This window comes from Vigna unguiculata, chromosome 2 (genome assembly GCF_037176805.1).
Source record: "Vigna unguiculata cultivar grain cowpea cultivar isolate G323 ecotype 2 chromosome 2, ASM3717680v1, whole genome shotgun sequence".
Taxonomy (NCBI): domain Eukaryota; kingdom Viridiplantae; phylum Streptophyta; class Magnoliopsida; order Fabales; family Fabaceae; genus Vigna; species Vigna unguiculata.
Window position 1 is genome coordinate 26,130,515 of NC_140793.1, and position 13,656 is coordinate 26,144,170.

Sequence of the window (13,656 nt, forward strand, 5' to 3'; positions counted from 1 at the left end):
TGCACGTCAAATCACCACATTATTTTTTTTCCCACTGAAACTCAGATAAATGATTTAAGTATTTATTTTATTGATTAAGAAAACCCAATATATTTAATTACAATTTTTAACAACAATTAAGGTGTGTATCATTAATCAATTGATTGGATTAATCAACAAATATATTTAATATTAAATAATCACAATTTTTTTTAATTCCATGCAATTAATGTGTGCATATTTCCTGATTCTATTAACTAACTATCAGTTAACATATCAAGTCAAAAATAAATATTGATTTTATAATTTGATTTTTTTTATCTATAAAATAGGGTTTTGTCACATGGTATCAGCACATAATTTTCTCTCACTGATATGCCAATGAATTATTTAAAACAAAGCCGTATATTTAATTATATTATTTTATAATGATTAGGTTTCTATAATATGTATCCTGATTGATTGAATTAATCTATAAATATATTCGATCTTGAATAGTTTTTAAGTTTTTGTATTTCGTATAATTAAGGTGTGCATATTTTCTAATTTATTAATCAATCAATAAATAATCGATCTTGATTTTATCGTTTTGAATACAAATTTTAGGATGTTTTTATAATTTAGTTTTTCCAAAAGTGGGTGGAATTGAACCTGATTCATTTAATTCATGGGTTAAACGGTTCGAGCCGGATTGAAGATGGATTGACTCACTTAATCTATCAATAATTTTTTTTTTGTTATAATTATTTACTACTTCCAATTATATAGGTTTACAATTTAGTAACTTTAAATATTATATTGTTATTTAATAATATTTGAATAGCTTGAATGTTTGATTAATTTGTTAGTTAAGTTATATACATTGATAATTTAATCTTTAATTATTATCTTTATAATCATATTTCGATAATTAGGTAACAATTTTGATTTCACTATTATAAATTAAGTCAATTTACTTTCATTGTAATGCAATAAATATATAAAATAAATTACAAAAGAAAAAAATTGTAAGTGAGTTAACTCACTAACCCACCAATTCATGATAAGTTGAGTCGGGTTACAAAATTTTTGGCTTACCAAAAAGTGAATTGAGTTAAACTGATTTTTTTTAGCTCAATCTTTGATGAATTAACCCAGCTAAATTAATTCACTTCGATATCTCTAATTATTCGGTTAAATCTGTCATTATTGAAGATTATTTATTTACTAAATTAAAATCAGATTAAAGCATTATACATAAAAACAAACATAATTATCACAATTGCTAAATCAACCCATGCTTCACATAGCATTATAAATTATTTATTATCAAAACGAAAAAGGTTTTGTTTAAAGTTATTATCAATTAAGGCTGTCTTTCAGGTAGATAGGATTTCTACAAAACTTAGAATTAGTCTAATATTCTACTCAATCTTTCATCAAGGATAAACAATTTTTTTCTCTTCAGACCCTCCTCGTGAATAGAGATGGCAAATAAACTCGTCCCCATTTTGACGGGAAATCCCCACATTGACTGAGTATAAGTATGGGTATGGAGAATCCTCGACTTTTTCAATTGGGTATGGGATATGAGGATCTACATATCCTCGCCATAATATTCATCCCTGATTTCATAATTAATTAAGTAATCATATATATATATATATATATATATATATATATATATATACTTTTATTTATTTCTTCTAATTATTTGGTTTGTCATGAAACTCATTCGCATCTCCATTATATTTTTCATTTTAACATTTTGTAATTATGTTAAAAGGATGTATGTCAATTAAAAAAAATTTATGTCTCACATTTGAATATTTATATTATTTTTTAATATTTTTATTTATTATATATTTTCCTTTCATATGAGAAATTTTAATACTCTCAATTTATGTATTTAATAGTACAAAAATTTCGTTTACTAGGTAATATAAAAAAAATTCTTTACTTATCATTATTAGTTTTTTTTTTTTTCATTTGAAAAACTTTTTTGTTTTGCTAAAACAATTTTTGGTATTTTTGTATATATGTTGATTTTTGAAAAGTTTTCTTAGATCTCTAAGGTATTTTTCATCTTATCATATTCTTAATTATACATTTATTTTCCTTTGTACGATTTCTTTCCATGGTCTCTCAAATTGTTTCTAAACATTTTGTTAAATTTTTAATATTTTTATTTGTTGTTTATTTTCATTATGTAGAATACTATTTCAATATATTTTATCTAATTATTTTTTATTTTCTAACTCATTACCAATCATACTGTAATTTTTTCACTATAATTGTATAAATAACTTTTATTTCTGCAATATAAAAATTTAATGTAATTGTCATGAATATTTTTTTATCACCATCCAACATAATTGAAGTTCAAAAGATACAACATCTATGTTAAAATTTTATTATTATGATTATTATTTATTCTTTGTATCATTTTGATCAAGTGATGTATTATAACTTTTAGGTTAAATTATTCCTTTAGTATCCATTTTGGTAGCAAAATATCAATTTGGTCCCTCAATTTTTTTATCTCAATTTGGTCCCTATTTTAGAAAATTTGATGCAATCAAGTCCTTTCCGTTAGTGGTGTAGTAACGGTGTTAGATGAGGTGTCATGTCTCAGTTTCTGGATTTTTTGAATTTTATTTATTATTTATTTTTTGAATTTTTTATTTATTTTTTAAAAATTTTTAAAAAAATTAAAAAATTTGCCACGTGTCAAGCTAACATCGTGTCACGTGGCAGTAATAGTACCACATGTCACTATTATGCTAGGTGTCATTTTACTATTCTCAATTTGGTTTGAGTATTTTAATTTTTGTCTCAATTTAATCCCAATTTTTTTTTTAAATTATGCAATTTTGTCCCTCTCCAAATTTAAACACAATTTAATTTCTATATAAATGTGCACAAATATTTCTATAACAATTGATATTTCAAGTAAATATTTTTAACAAGATTAAGTTTATTTTAATTTATATTTTACATTAAACTTTATTTAAAATTGTTTTAAAGTTGTTAATAGAGAATAATGCTAATAACAAAAAAAAAAAATCATAAATTATATTGATATTTTATTATATCATACTTTAATATTATTTTTTATTTGAATTTATATTTTAAATAATTGCATATTTTTAAAATGTGTAAAATTCAATAACTTTTATACAAATGTTTTAGTTGGTGTAAAAAGAATAATTATATAAATTTAAGAAAAATTAACTAGTTTATGTAACAATAAAAAACAAATAAATTTAAAATTTGAAAACAATTTCAAGTAAAATTGAATATTGAACAAATTTAAATAAACTTTGTTTGTTGAAAATATATACTAAAAATATTAATTTGAATAAAAAAATTAAATTTAATAAAAATATTTGTATAACATTTATATAAAAGTTAATTTTTGTTTCAATTTGGAGGGGATGAAATTGCACAATTTTTACAAAAAATGGGACTAAATTAAAACAAAAATTAAAATACAGGGACCAAATTGAGAATGAGAAAATGACACCTTGTGACATGTGGCACTATCATGACCACGTGGCACGATGTCAGCTTGACACATGGCAAATTTTTATTTTTTTTAAAAAATTAAAAAAAACAAATAAAAAATAAAAAAATTCAAAAAATAAAAAATTAAAAAATTAAAAAATCCAGAAACTGACACGTGGCACCCCATTTAACACCGTTACTACACTACTAACGGAAAGGACTTGATTGCATCAAATTTCCCAAAATAGAGACCAAATTGAGATAGAAAAATGGTTTAGTTATGCCTTTGGTCTCCATTTTGGAGTCAAAATCTCAAAATGGTATCCAAATTTTTAAAAGTCTCAAGTTGGTCCCCTTTTTTGTTAAAACGTCTCACGTTTGCCATTTCTGTTAAGCCAAGGTTGACGCCGTTAGAGGGAGTGCTACGTGTCAGTTCCTCGATTTTTTGAATTTTTTATTATTATTATTTTTTATTTTTTTATTTTTTGAATTTTTTAAAAAAAATCAAAAAATTGCCACGTGTCAAGCTGTCATCGTGCCACGTGGCAGTGACAGTGACACGTGTCAGTATTACGCCAGGTGTCATTTCCTTAGTCTCAATTTGGTCCCTTTATTTTAATTGGTCTCAATTTAGTCCCAATTTTTGTAAAAATGAGCAATTTTGTCCCTCTCCAAATTGAAATCAAATTTAATTTTTATATAAATGTACACAAATATTTTCATCAAAATTTATATTTCAAGTAAATATTTTTAACCAAATTAAGTTCATTTAATTAATATTTTACATTGAACTTTATTTAAAATTGTTTAAAAGTTGTTACCAAATTAGAAATTGAACTTTAAAAGGTGAATTATGGGTACCTTAGCTCCCATAGAGGAAGCCGTTACCCCCCAACATCATGGTACACTGACCCCTTTTTCTTCCACCTTGAGCTCAATCGCGTCTTCTACAGAGGCTGGCAAGTAGTGGGTCAATTTTATTTTGCCCAAAGATTCAACCTTTTCCCCCTTCTTTTCTTGGCTATTTTCGTTTTTGCTTTCTTGACCCCTCGATGAAAACAAATTGTAGATGTAGAATTTCAATCCGATAAATAGTTTTGATGATTGAAAAGAACAAAATGGTTTTAATTTTTATGCAAACCATTATCTCTTGTTGCACAAATATGAAATGTGATCCTCACCCTTTTGGGAGTAAGACAACAAACAAACTTATCTGTTTAAGAGAAAAAAATTAGAAGCAAAAGAGAAATAAGTTAAAAGTAATTTTATATGACAATTTAGATTGTTTGTTGTAAATCAATAATAAAGAGAAATATTTGTTTTATTGCAAATTTTAGTTGTATATATACAAATAAATTGTATGTAATGCTTATACTATAGTTCTAATTTAAATTTAAAAGAACTAGGTTAAAATATTATAAAAGTAAGTTGAAGCAATCAACATTGTAGGCTAAATATCAATTGATGGTTTTGTTTTTAGAGAAATTTATTAAATGGAGATCATGTAAGTGTCACCTAAGTTTAATTTATACAAGAAATTTATACCACTTTTAACCAAATTTTTTGAAGTAAAGTTGAATGTGAAACATAATTTTAAATAAACTTAGTTATGTTAAAAATATATAATAAAAATATTAATTTGAATAAAAATATTTGTATAACATTTATATAAAATTAATTTTTGTTTCAATTTGAAGAGGGACAAAATTGTTGATTTTTACAAAAATTGAGACTAAATTGAGACAAATTAAAATAAAGGGACCAAATTGAGACTAAGGAAATGAACCTGGCGTGACACGTGTCACTGTCACTGCCACGTCACTCTATCACTGCCACGTGGCACAATGACAGCTTGGCATGTGGCAATTTTTTGATTTTTTTTAAAAAATTAAAAATAAAAAAAATTCAAAAAAGAAAATAATAAAAAAATTCAAAAAATCGAGGAACTGACACGTGGCACTCCCTCTAACAGTGTCAACCTTGACTTAACGGAAAAGGTAAACGTGAAACGTTTTAACAAAAAAGGGGACCAACTTGAGACTTTTAAAAATTTGAGTACCATTTTGAGATTTTGACTCCAAAATGGGGACCAAAGGCATAATTAAACCTAAAAAAATTGAGGAACGAAATTGATATGTTGCTACGAAAATGGGGACCAAAGGAATAATTTAACCTAACTTTTATTAGTGTATAAAAAAAAGATTTATTAGAATTTAAAATACTGAAGTAAACAAACATTTAAAATATATTTTAATTTGAATAATTGTTTTCTTTTTATATTTTTTAAAAATTATTTTTAAATTTTATCAACTAGGTTTCATTAATGTTTGCAAATTTAATAAATGTTTTGGTTCTCATGAAATTTTATTTGGTATTATAATCTAAAATGTAAATAATTATAATTTATTTTAAACTTTTATTATGATTATTATTTGTTATTTGTATCATTTTGATCAAATGATGTATTATAACTTTTATTAATGTATAAAAAAAATATTCATTAGAATGTAAAAGATTGAAGTAAACAAACATTTAAAATATATTTTAATTTGAATATTTGTTTTCCTTTTACATATTTTTTTAAAATATTTTTAAATTTTATTAACTATGTTTCATTAATATTTGCATATTTAATAAATATTTTGGTTCTCATGAAGTTTTATTTGATATTATAATCTAAAATATAAACAATTATAATTTATTTTAAAGTATTTGATATTGAAGAAACAAACAACCATCCTTCTAATATTGAATATTTGATAATATTATGGTTCCCTTACCATAATTTTTTATTATTTTATAAAAATTAATTAAAATTAATATTGAAGTAGTAAGAAAATTGGTATGAGTATGAGATTATACCTGTTATCCGGTGGGGATGGGGATGTGACAAAAGTTTGATACCCGTTGGGTTTGGGTATAGGGATGGAGATGAATTTTTTTTTACGAAAATAAAGATGGGATAGCAAAATCCGTCCCCGCCCCGCCCCGCCCCGCCCCACCCCGATGTGATCCCTACTCGTGAATACCTCATCTAAGAACATTCAGACACTTAAGTTATAGTTATTATGTAAACAATAAATGTGGAATAAATGTTTCTTTTCACATTAAATTTAAACTAGTGTCTCCTTTCATACAATTTTATTTATCAAAATCTCAGTGCTAAAAATGAGTATGTCTATCAACATTTCAAATATGCTAACACTTCAAAGCACATTTATTATTGTACTACTAATTATTGTACTAACACTTCAAAACATAAAATAACTAATATGAGTTTGATAAATTGAGAAAATTTTAAATAGTATACTGTTTTATTTTCCAATATTATTTTAGATTTTTTTTTTTCATAATAGATATCAACTTCTAGTATAAATGAGAGCTTAGCTTTAGTTTAAAGTTTGCCATCATAGATTCAATTTGACCCATAATTCTTTATTTTGTATACAAGGATAATTCTTTTTCTTAAACACATAATATGAAAAAGTTTCTTTAAAGTATCAACAGTGGTGAATCTTAACTAATATTTTCGAGAAGCCAAAATAATATATTTAAAATTTATATTTTCAGTTATTGTCATTAATACACTAAAAAAAATATATAATTTAATATAATAATAATTATAAAATCACAAATGATTATGAATATATAATTTAGTATAATGATAAATATAAAAGAAATCATATATATTTAAATGATGGTCTTTTGTTCTTTGAGATTTTTAAACTTATCAATAATTAGAACTAAAATTTTCTGTTGTTTCTCTCTTGATGTAAATAATCATTGTTGGTAAGAAACTTAAAAAGCTCAATTGAATCACTAATGTTATGATTCAGAATGTGTGAATATGTTGAATATGTCTCGTTTTCATCTTCACAACTAACTTATCTTTTGTCACTTTAAAAAATATGATTCTATTTTTTATTCTTCATCAATATACTTATTTAAAAAAAAAGTTTAAGATTACAAAATAATTTATCATAATTTAATCAAAAATTGAGAGATGTAAATACTAAAAGAAAAATCTATAATAATCAACCCACAATTAACAATCTGTTATGGAAAAAAACGTAGTACATTATTTTTTCTTCTATATTCATAAAAAATGAATATACAAAGACTAATGAGATAAAAAATAATGTTATTTATTAAATTAATATTTCACGCGAGGCAAGAGAGAGTTACCTTTCTTTCTTTTTTTTTTCTTCAAGAATGGAAGAGAACAAATGAGAAATGAGAGCAATAATAATGAATACTTTTCTATTCAAAAAACAAAAGAAAACAGTTGAGAGTGAAAGACGAGAAAATATGTGAAAAACTTAGAAGACAATAGGAGACAAAATAAAAAATACCTTAATAAATTTTTTTATTCTTTATTATATTTGATTTTGTACTTTTTTATTTATTAACATTAAATGTTATGTTTTATAAAAGAAATAAAAAGATATTTAATGTAATTTTCATCAATTTCAAATATACTACATATAATTTAAAAAAATTAAAATTTGTTGGCTTTATATAATTTAAAAAAATTAAATTTTTTTACCACTATATATAATTCAAAAACATTTAAAAATTTTATGCTACAAAAGATTTTTAAAAAAATTCAAAATTTTTGGGAGACCATGGCTCCTCCCAGTCCCTCTTAACATCTACCCATGACTATCAGTGTTACTAGCGATTCAAATAAATCTTTGGAGTTTCACCTTTATCCCTCATGTTGAATTTTGAAAGAAATTATATCTCATTCAATTATATCTCTAGAACTTCTACAATGAGTATTAATTTAATTGAATCTCTATTTTATCTATTAAAATTATTAATTTATTTAAATCCTAAGATTGACCAAGTCTTAAGAACATTAAAAATATAACATAGTCACAAAGAGGAAAGAAAAATGAAAATTTATTAATTTGGTAGAACTTCTGATAGAGGACTGATAGAGGACTATTCGTGAAACTCATACAAGAAGAATTCAAAGAGGAATCATGACAATTCGAGAGGTCTATAATGAGGTCAAGAAGTCAAAGAATAATACAACAAATATTTTCAAGACTCATGATGATACAAGAAGCTGACAATCCTCAGAACATCAACATCATACCTTATAGTTCACTTTTAGCATAAATCGTTGGATCTTTATAGTTAGGCTTAATTTTTTAGCATCACTTTTAATTCTGTTTTTATTTTCTTAAGTTGGTTGTTGGAATTTTATATTTGGGCCTATTTTTTTATTTTTTATCTTTTATTTTTTTTTTATTTTTTATCTTTATAGTCTTAGGAAAGTCTATTTATACGCATTTTTGTTAGAACTTTTGTAATCACTTTGGTACTTAATGAAATTGTTTCTTTGGTAGAGAATTCTCTTTTCTTGGATGAGAACACCTTAGTTTCTTATCAATGACTAATATCTTTGTAGCAAATCTTCTTTTACTTATCGATCTTGATTATAGCGTCTTGGTTTATCAATCTTGGATTGGATTGAATTATGGTGTCTTGACTTATCAATCTTTTGAGTGTGAAGTCTACCCTTTGATTCTTATCATAAATGACTTGTTGTGGCGAATCTTCCTTTGCTTCATATCAGTTGTATTTCATGTGTGCTTCATGTTGTAAAAATTGTGGTTTTAATATATTGCAAAATATATGACCATTGATGCAATGCCTTTATCACTTGCATCAGTTTCGATTTTGGCCATTAACTTTTGTATGATAGTTGCTTTTTTTATATTTTCACAAAGCACTTAGAACATCTTTTGATTGTGGTGGAGCTGTTACAATTATCCTTGTTGGCCATGAGATTTTTTAGCCCATCAGAACCCTCATTTGTACCTATAAATAAGTGGTATAGTGCTCCTAAAATATACCTTCTCAATTCTCTTGACTCTCTTTTCTCTCTTTTTATTTTTTTTATATCTTCCTGGATTATTTGACTTGCGCAATACATCGTAAATAAGTTCTTAAGGAAAGTAAATCTACACTCCTTAAAAGATATTCTAATTATATTAATTATTTTTAGAAGAAATTCAAAGTAAAAAAAAATCGTCATCTTCCGCTTAGAATCATATTAACTTCACATATTACATTGAAATGTACATAACTCAAAGAAAAGAGGGCTTATTTATTTATATATATATATATATATATATATATATATATATATATATATATATATATATATATATATATAACTACCACAAATAGATAAAAAAATAAAATAAAGGAAAACTGCATACATCATTGAAGGGACTTTTTTCCACTATTATTGCTGCCAACTGTCCGAAGTTCTCATATTTTCCCTTTCAATCCTTTTCAATATGGTCCAAATGTCCAACATGAACAAAATGTTCAAAGTCTTTCTTGCTTTAGAGAGCTATTTCTTGTTCTTGATACCTATAATTAAAATACCAAAATATAAAAGTTTCTATTTAAACTCAACAAAAAATAAAATAAAACAACAATATCTTCTTTAGTATTTTCGTTTCCTCAATGAGAAACCAAACTAAAATGTAAAACAAATATTTACTTTATTCCCTTTAAACTAACAGGTAAAATGAAATACTGAAAAGATCATCACAATCTACATCAAATCAAATTTTGAACTTACCTGTTATACCCTATTTTGTAATAAAGGAAGATTATGACACGATGATTCCAAGTTTTCAACCTTTTTCTCATCATTGTTCTCCTCTCTGGATTTTCCCCACAGAACAGCATAAAACCCTACCACGATTATAACCCCACCAATCAAACTGCAAACAATTCATTGAAACAAAAATTAATGTAATACGAAACGAAATTTGTTCCTTTGACAGAAACAACCAATTTAGCAAAACTTAGAGTTTTTTTTTCTTTGTTATTTATGTGGTTTTTTAGTTTTGAAAATTTACCTTCCAAGGCCAAGATTCTCCCCAAGAAAAATTGCACTCATGATTGCTGTGAAGATGATTCCCACAGGCTTGAACATAGCACAAAACAAAGGTCCTTCCCTGTGGACACACCACGTGCATAGCACGTAACGTAGCATGGTCGCACCTATTGCCTATTCATCATGGTCACACTCATTTTACCAAGGACACTACCAAAGGATAGGGATGAAAAAAAATCAAATGAATTAAAAATGCACCAATTTATCTTATATAAATAAAACAATTTTCATTTTATAAAGGATAAGTTAAACTAAAATTCATTACCTAACACGTTATCAAAATCCATATTAAAGAGATTTATTTATTGTAAGACTTATTTCTGCCCATCCACAAATATCAATTCTCATGTACGAAATATAAAGAACAAAAATTTAATAAAAAGCTAAGGATTTTTATAAAAAAAGAAATATACACTATTTCATAATGTTTTAAAACTTAGTAATAACATTTTAAGAATATTTTTTATTAGCTAATCAAAATTTAATCATTTTTTTAAATTTATAATTTCTAGATAAAATGATTATTGGATGTAAGAAAATTTCTTATCTAACCAACTCCTTTAAATGTATTTGAGTAGTACTGCATTTTTAGCCATTTATTGGTTACAAAATTTTCAACAGTAGCTGGCAATTTGAAATTGAGAAACAAGACAGTGATGTATTACCTGATACAAAACGACACTCAACCCTGCGTCGAAGCTGAGCTTCCATTCAGTTGGGTCTCTCACAGAAATTAAAGCAAATATTCCACAAGGAATGGTTGAAAACAAGAACTGGAAGAACAGTATCACTGTTACAGCAGGGTATTTCTTTGCTACTGAAGCCTGAAAAGTTTAGTACCAAACGCAAAATCCAATTTAAGTTTACTATTCCTTTTTCAATTTTGATTCTGTGTAAATGTGTAGAAATGATGTAAAATTAATTAGAATTGATTTTTTAAAGTAGAATTAGAATTAATATGTGTTTGATTTTCAAAATCAATTAAATAGTAAAATATTAACGTTGAATCTCTTGTTTCTTTTTTGCTTCTGTATCGAAGAATTGTTGTATTGTCCCATCTTTCTATTTTTTATGCTTTTTTTTTATTGTTATACTTTATATGTGTCTCACTCATTGTTGTAATTATCCAGCATTTTGTTGTGTCCTACATTGTGTTGAAAGAGTGTCTGAGTGAATCATGCACCTTTAGGGATAATTCTCTAGGTTGTTCCACTTATAATTAATAAAGATAATTAACTAACGTTGTGTCCTTTTATAGATTTACCGTCATGTTTTAATTTGTAATTATTTAGGTTATTTATAATTTGATCTAATACTATGTTGCTTTAGGTTGCAACTATAATTTTATTCAGTTTTATGTAAACTATTCTTTAATTTTTTGTTGTGAAAGACTTTGTAGGAGTGATCATTTAAATTTATATTATTTCTATTGATTTTTTTGTTTCAACATACTATATTAAAAGTAGGAGAATTAAGATAAGACATGAGGTAAAATTAAACCTAACCTGATATATGTACCACATAGAAGTAAATAAAGAATCGGCAACGCAGCATATCCCTCCCAAGATCCAATTTAATTGTGTCGAAAACTGAACTTTCATCCCAATGGGTGGACCCTTGTAAAGTATTACAACAAAAGCTCCACTAATTGAGACTACTGTTCCTAACACTTTAGCTTCACTGCTAAAATTTCTCCACTCTACTTTTTCCATCCTAAAAAAATTATAAAGAAATATATCATAAACAAAGACTAGCAAAAAATAGTGTTTAGATATATCAGGATATTGCCTCATTGCATCTAACTTTCAAAACAAAGAATTTTAGGTAGTATGCTTAAAGTTTAAGGATCTCATTCGAATTTTGTCAATAGACAAACATCCTCAAAATCCTGATGTTTTTTCTGAGTTGTTAATGATTTGGAATTCTAAATCAGCACAGGAAAAAAAATGTGGAACCTGAAAATGAGGGCAAGTACAAAAGTGAAAGCTGGAACAAGGTTAAGTATTGCTGATGCAAGAGTTGGAGAGCTTAGTTCTATGCCAATATAAGACATTATCTGTGCTGAACTCCTGCACAGTAAAAAAAACAAATCAGACAATTTGCACATTTCCCAAAGCAGAAACCACCTGAACGAATACAAAAACAAAAAAAGAAAGGGTATGCTAACAAACAGAACATTAACCATAATAACTTCAAACACAAAACACAGAACATTCTTGTTAATTGGAAAATGCGGAAGCATGGTGCAAGGTAGAAAGGAATACTAACACAAAGAGAGCAAGCAAAAGGAAGCTACAGAGTGCAGAGAATGTGAGAGGAGGACGTTCTGACCTACTCAATGTAAAAGGGTAAATTGTTAGAACAATAATATCTGTGTTAGAAACTTTGAGAGAAAGAAGATTTATGTAAGAAAAAGAAAACCTGTGTTGAAACAAGGCAAAGGGAAGAAGGAAGAAGGAGGAGAGAGCCATAGAATAAACAACCATAACATATTTGTTGATACCATCAGTCATGGCAAATTTTATGACCACCATGCTTCCACTTTGAGTTAGCATAGCCAACAACATCCCCAAAAATGGCAGTAATTTTCCTCTTCCACCGTTCACCCATCTCACCATTTCTTTGCGACCTTCTCTCTCACTCTCTTTACCTCATGAAAAAATCTTCTTTTTAATGCTTTCTATTTGAGATTACTGTTTCTCTTCATGTTTTGTCTTATATTTCTGACTCTTTATACGTAAGACTAATTGTGGTATATTTAAAACAAGAAAAAAATTCTTTTGACACTACCTGACAAACCATTTCACAACTCTTATAAAAGTAATACCATAAAATAATATATTTTATGAACAATAATTTCACTTCAAATCTACCATTTTCATTGTTATTGTTGTACGAGTAAAACGAGTTTGACTTATAAATATTAACATCTCCGACCATTAATATAATTTATGATTAGGTGGACGATTACACATTTAAACATTAAATAAATATAAGTACGACATATATCCAAGCTACTCTCTTACAGTAGGATATATAAATTCAAAATATTGTTCATTTATTATCATATTTAGATTTTAAAAGAAAACTAGAAGAAAAGGCATCCCAAAAGATAAAACACAAAGAAAAAGACATTTATCTTGAAAATCATCTATTCCATCAAAGGAAAATTATATCATGAATATATGATCATTATATTTAAATATGAATATTTACGAGAGAAAAATTATCGACCGTTGAAAACCGTAAAATATCTCAAGTTT

The 13,656-nt window shown here is 25.9% G+C and overlaps 1 protein-coding gene across 2 annotated transcripts; it reads right to left on the bottom strand.

The window, feature by feature from the left end:
- Window positions 1-9,497: 9,497 nt before the first annotated feature.
- Window positions 9,498-13,137, bottom strand: LOC114173382 (WAT1-related protein At5g40210-like). 2 transcript variants are annotated; one of them, XM_028057739.2, is made up of 8 exons: window positions 12,815-13,125; window positions 12,662-12,724; window positions 12,349-12,462; window positions 11,899-12,106; window positions 11,059-11,217; window positions 10,356-10,507; window positions 10,073-10,217; window positions 9,498-9,858 (listed from the first exon to the last, which is right to left on the bottom strand). In XM_028057739.2, the coding sequence occupies exons 1-7, from the start codon at window positions 13,009-13,011 to the stop codon at window positions 10,076-10,078; spliced, it is 1,035 nt and encodes a 344-aa protein (XP_027913540.2). In that variant the 5' UTR covers window positions 13,012-13,125; the 3' UTR covers window positions 9,498-9,858; window positions 10,073-10,075. The 2 variants fall into 2 exon arrangements, with proteins under 2 accessions (XP_027913540.2, XP_085524674.1); XM_085668548.1 differs by having other exon boundaries at window positions 12,662-13,137.
- Window positions 13,138-13,656: the final 519 nt, after the last annotated feature.

Bases quoted from the DNA above. Each gene is read 5' to 3' on its own strand.
- LOC114173382 (XM_085668548.1), bottom strand. From the start codon at position 13,011: ATGGTGAGATGGGTGAACGGTGGAAGAGGAAAATTACTGCCATTTTTG. The intron at 12,107-12,348 runs GTTCCACATTTT...TAATTTTTTTAG, and splicing joins GTACTTGCCCTCATTTTCAG to GATGGAAAAAGTAGAGTGGA. The intron at 11,218-11,898 runs GTTAGGTTTAAT...TAAACTTTTCAG, and splicing joins CTATGTGGTACATATATCAG to GCTTCAGTAGCAAAGAAATA.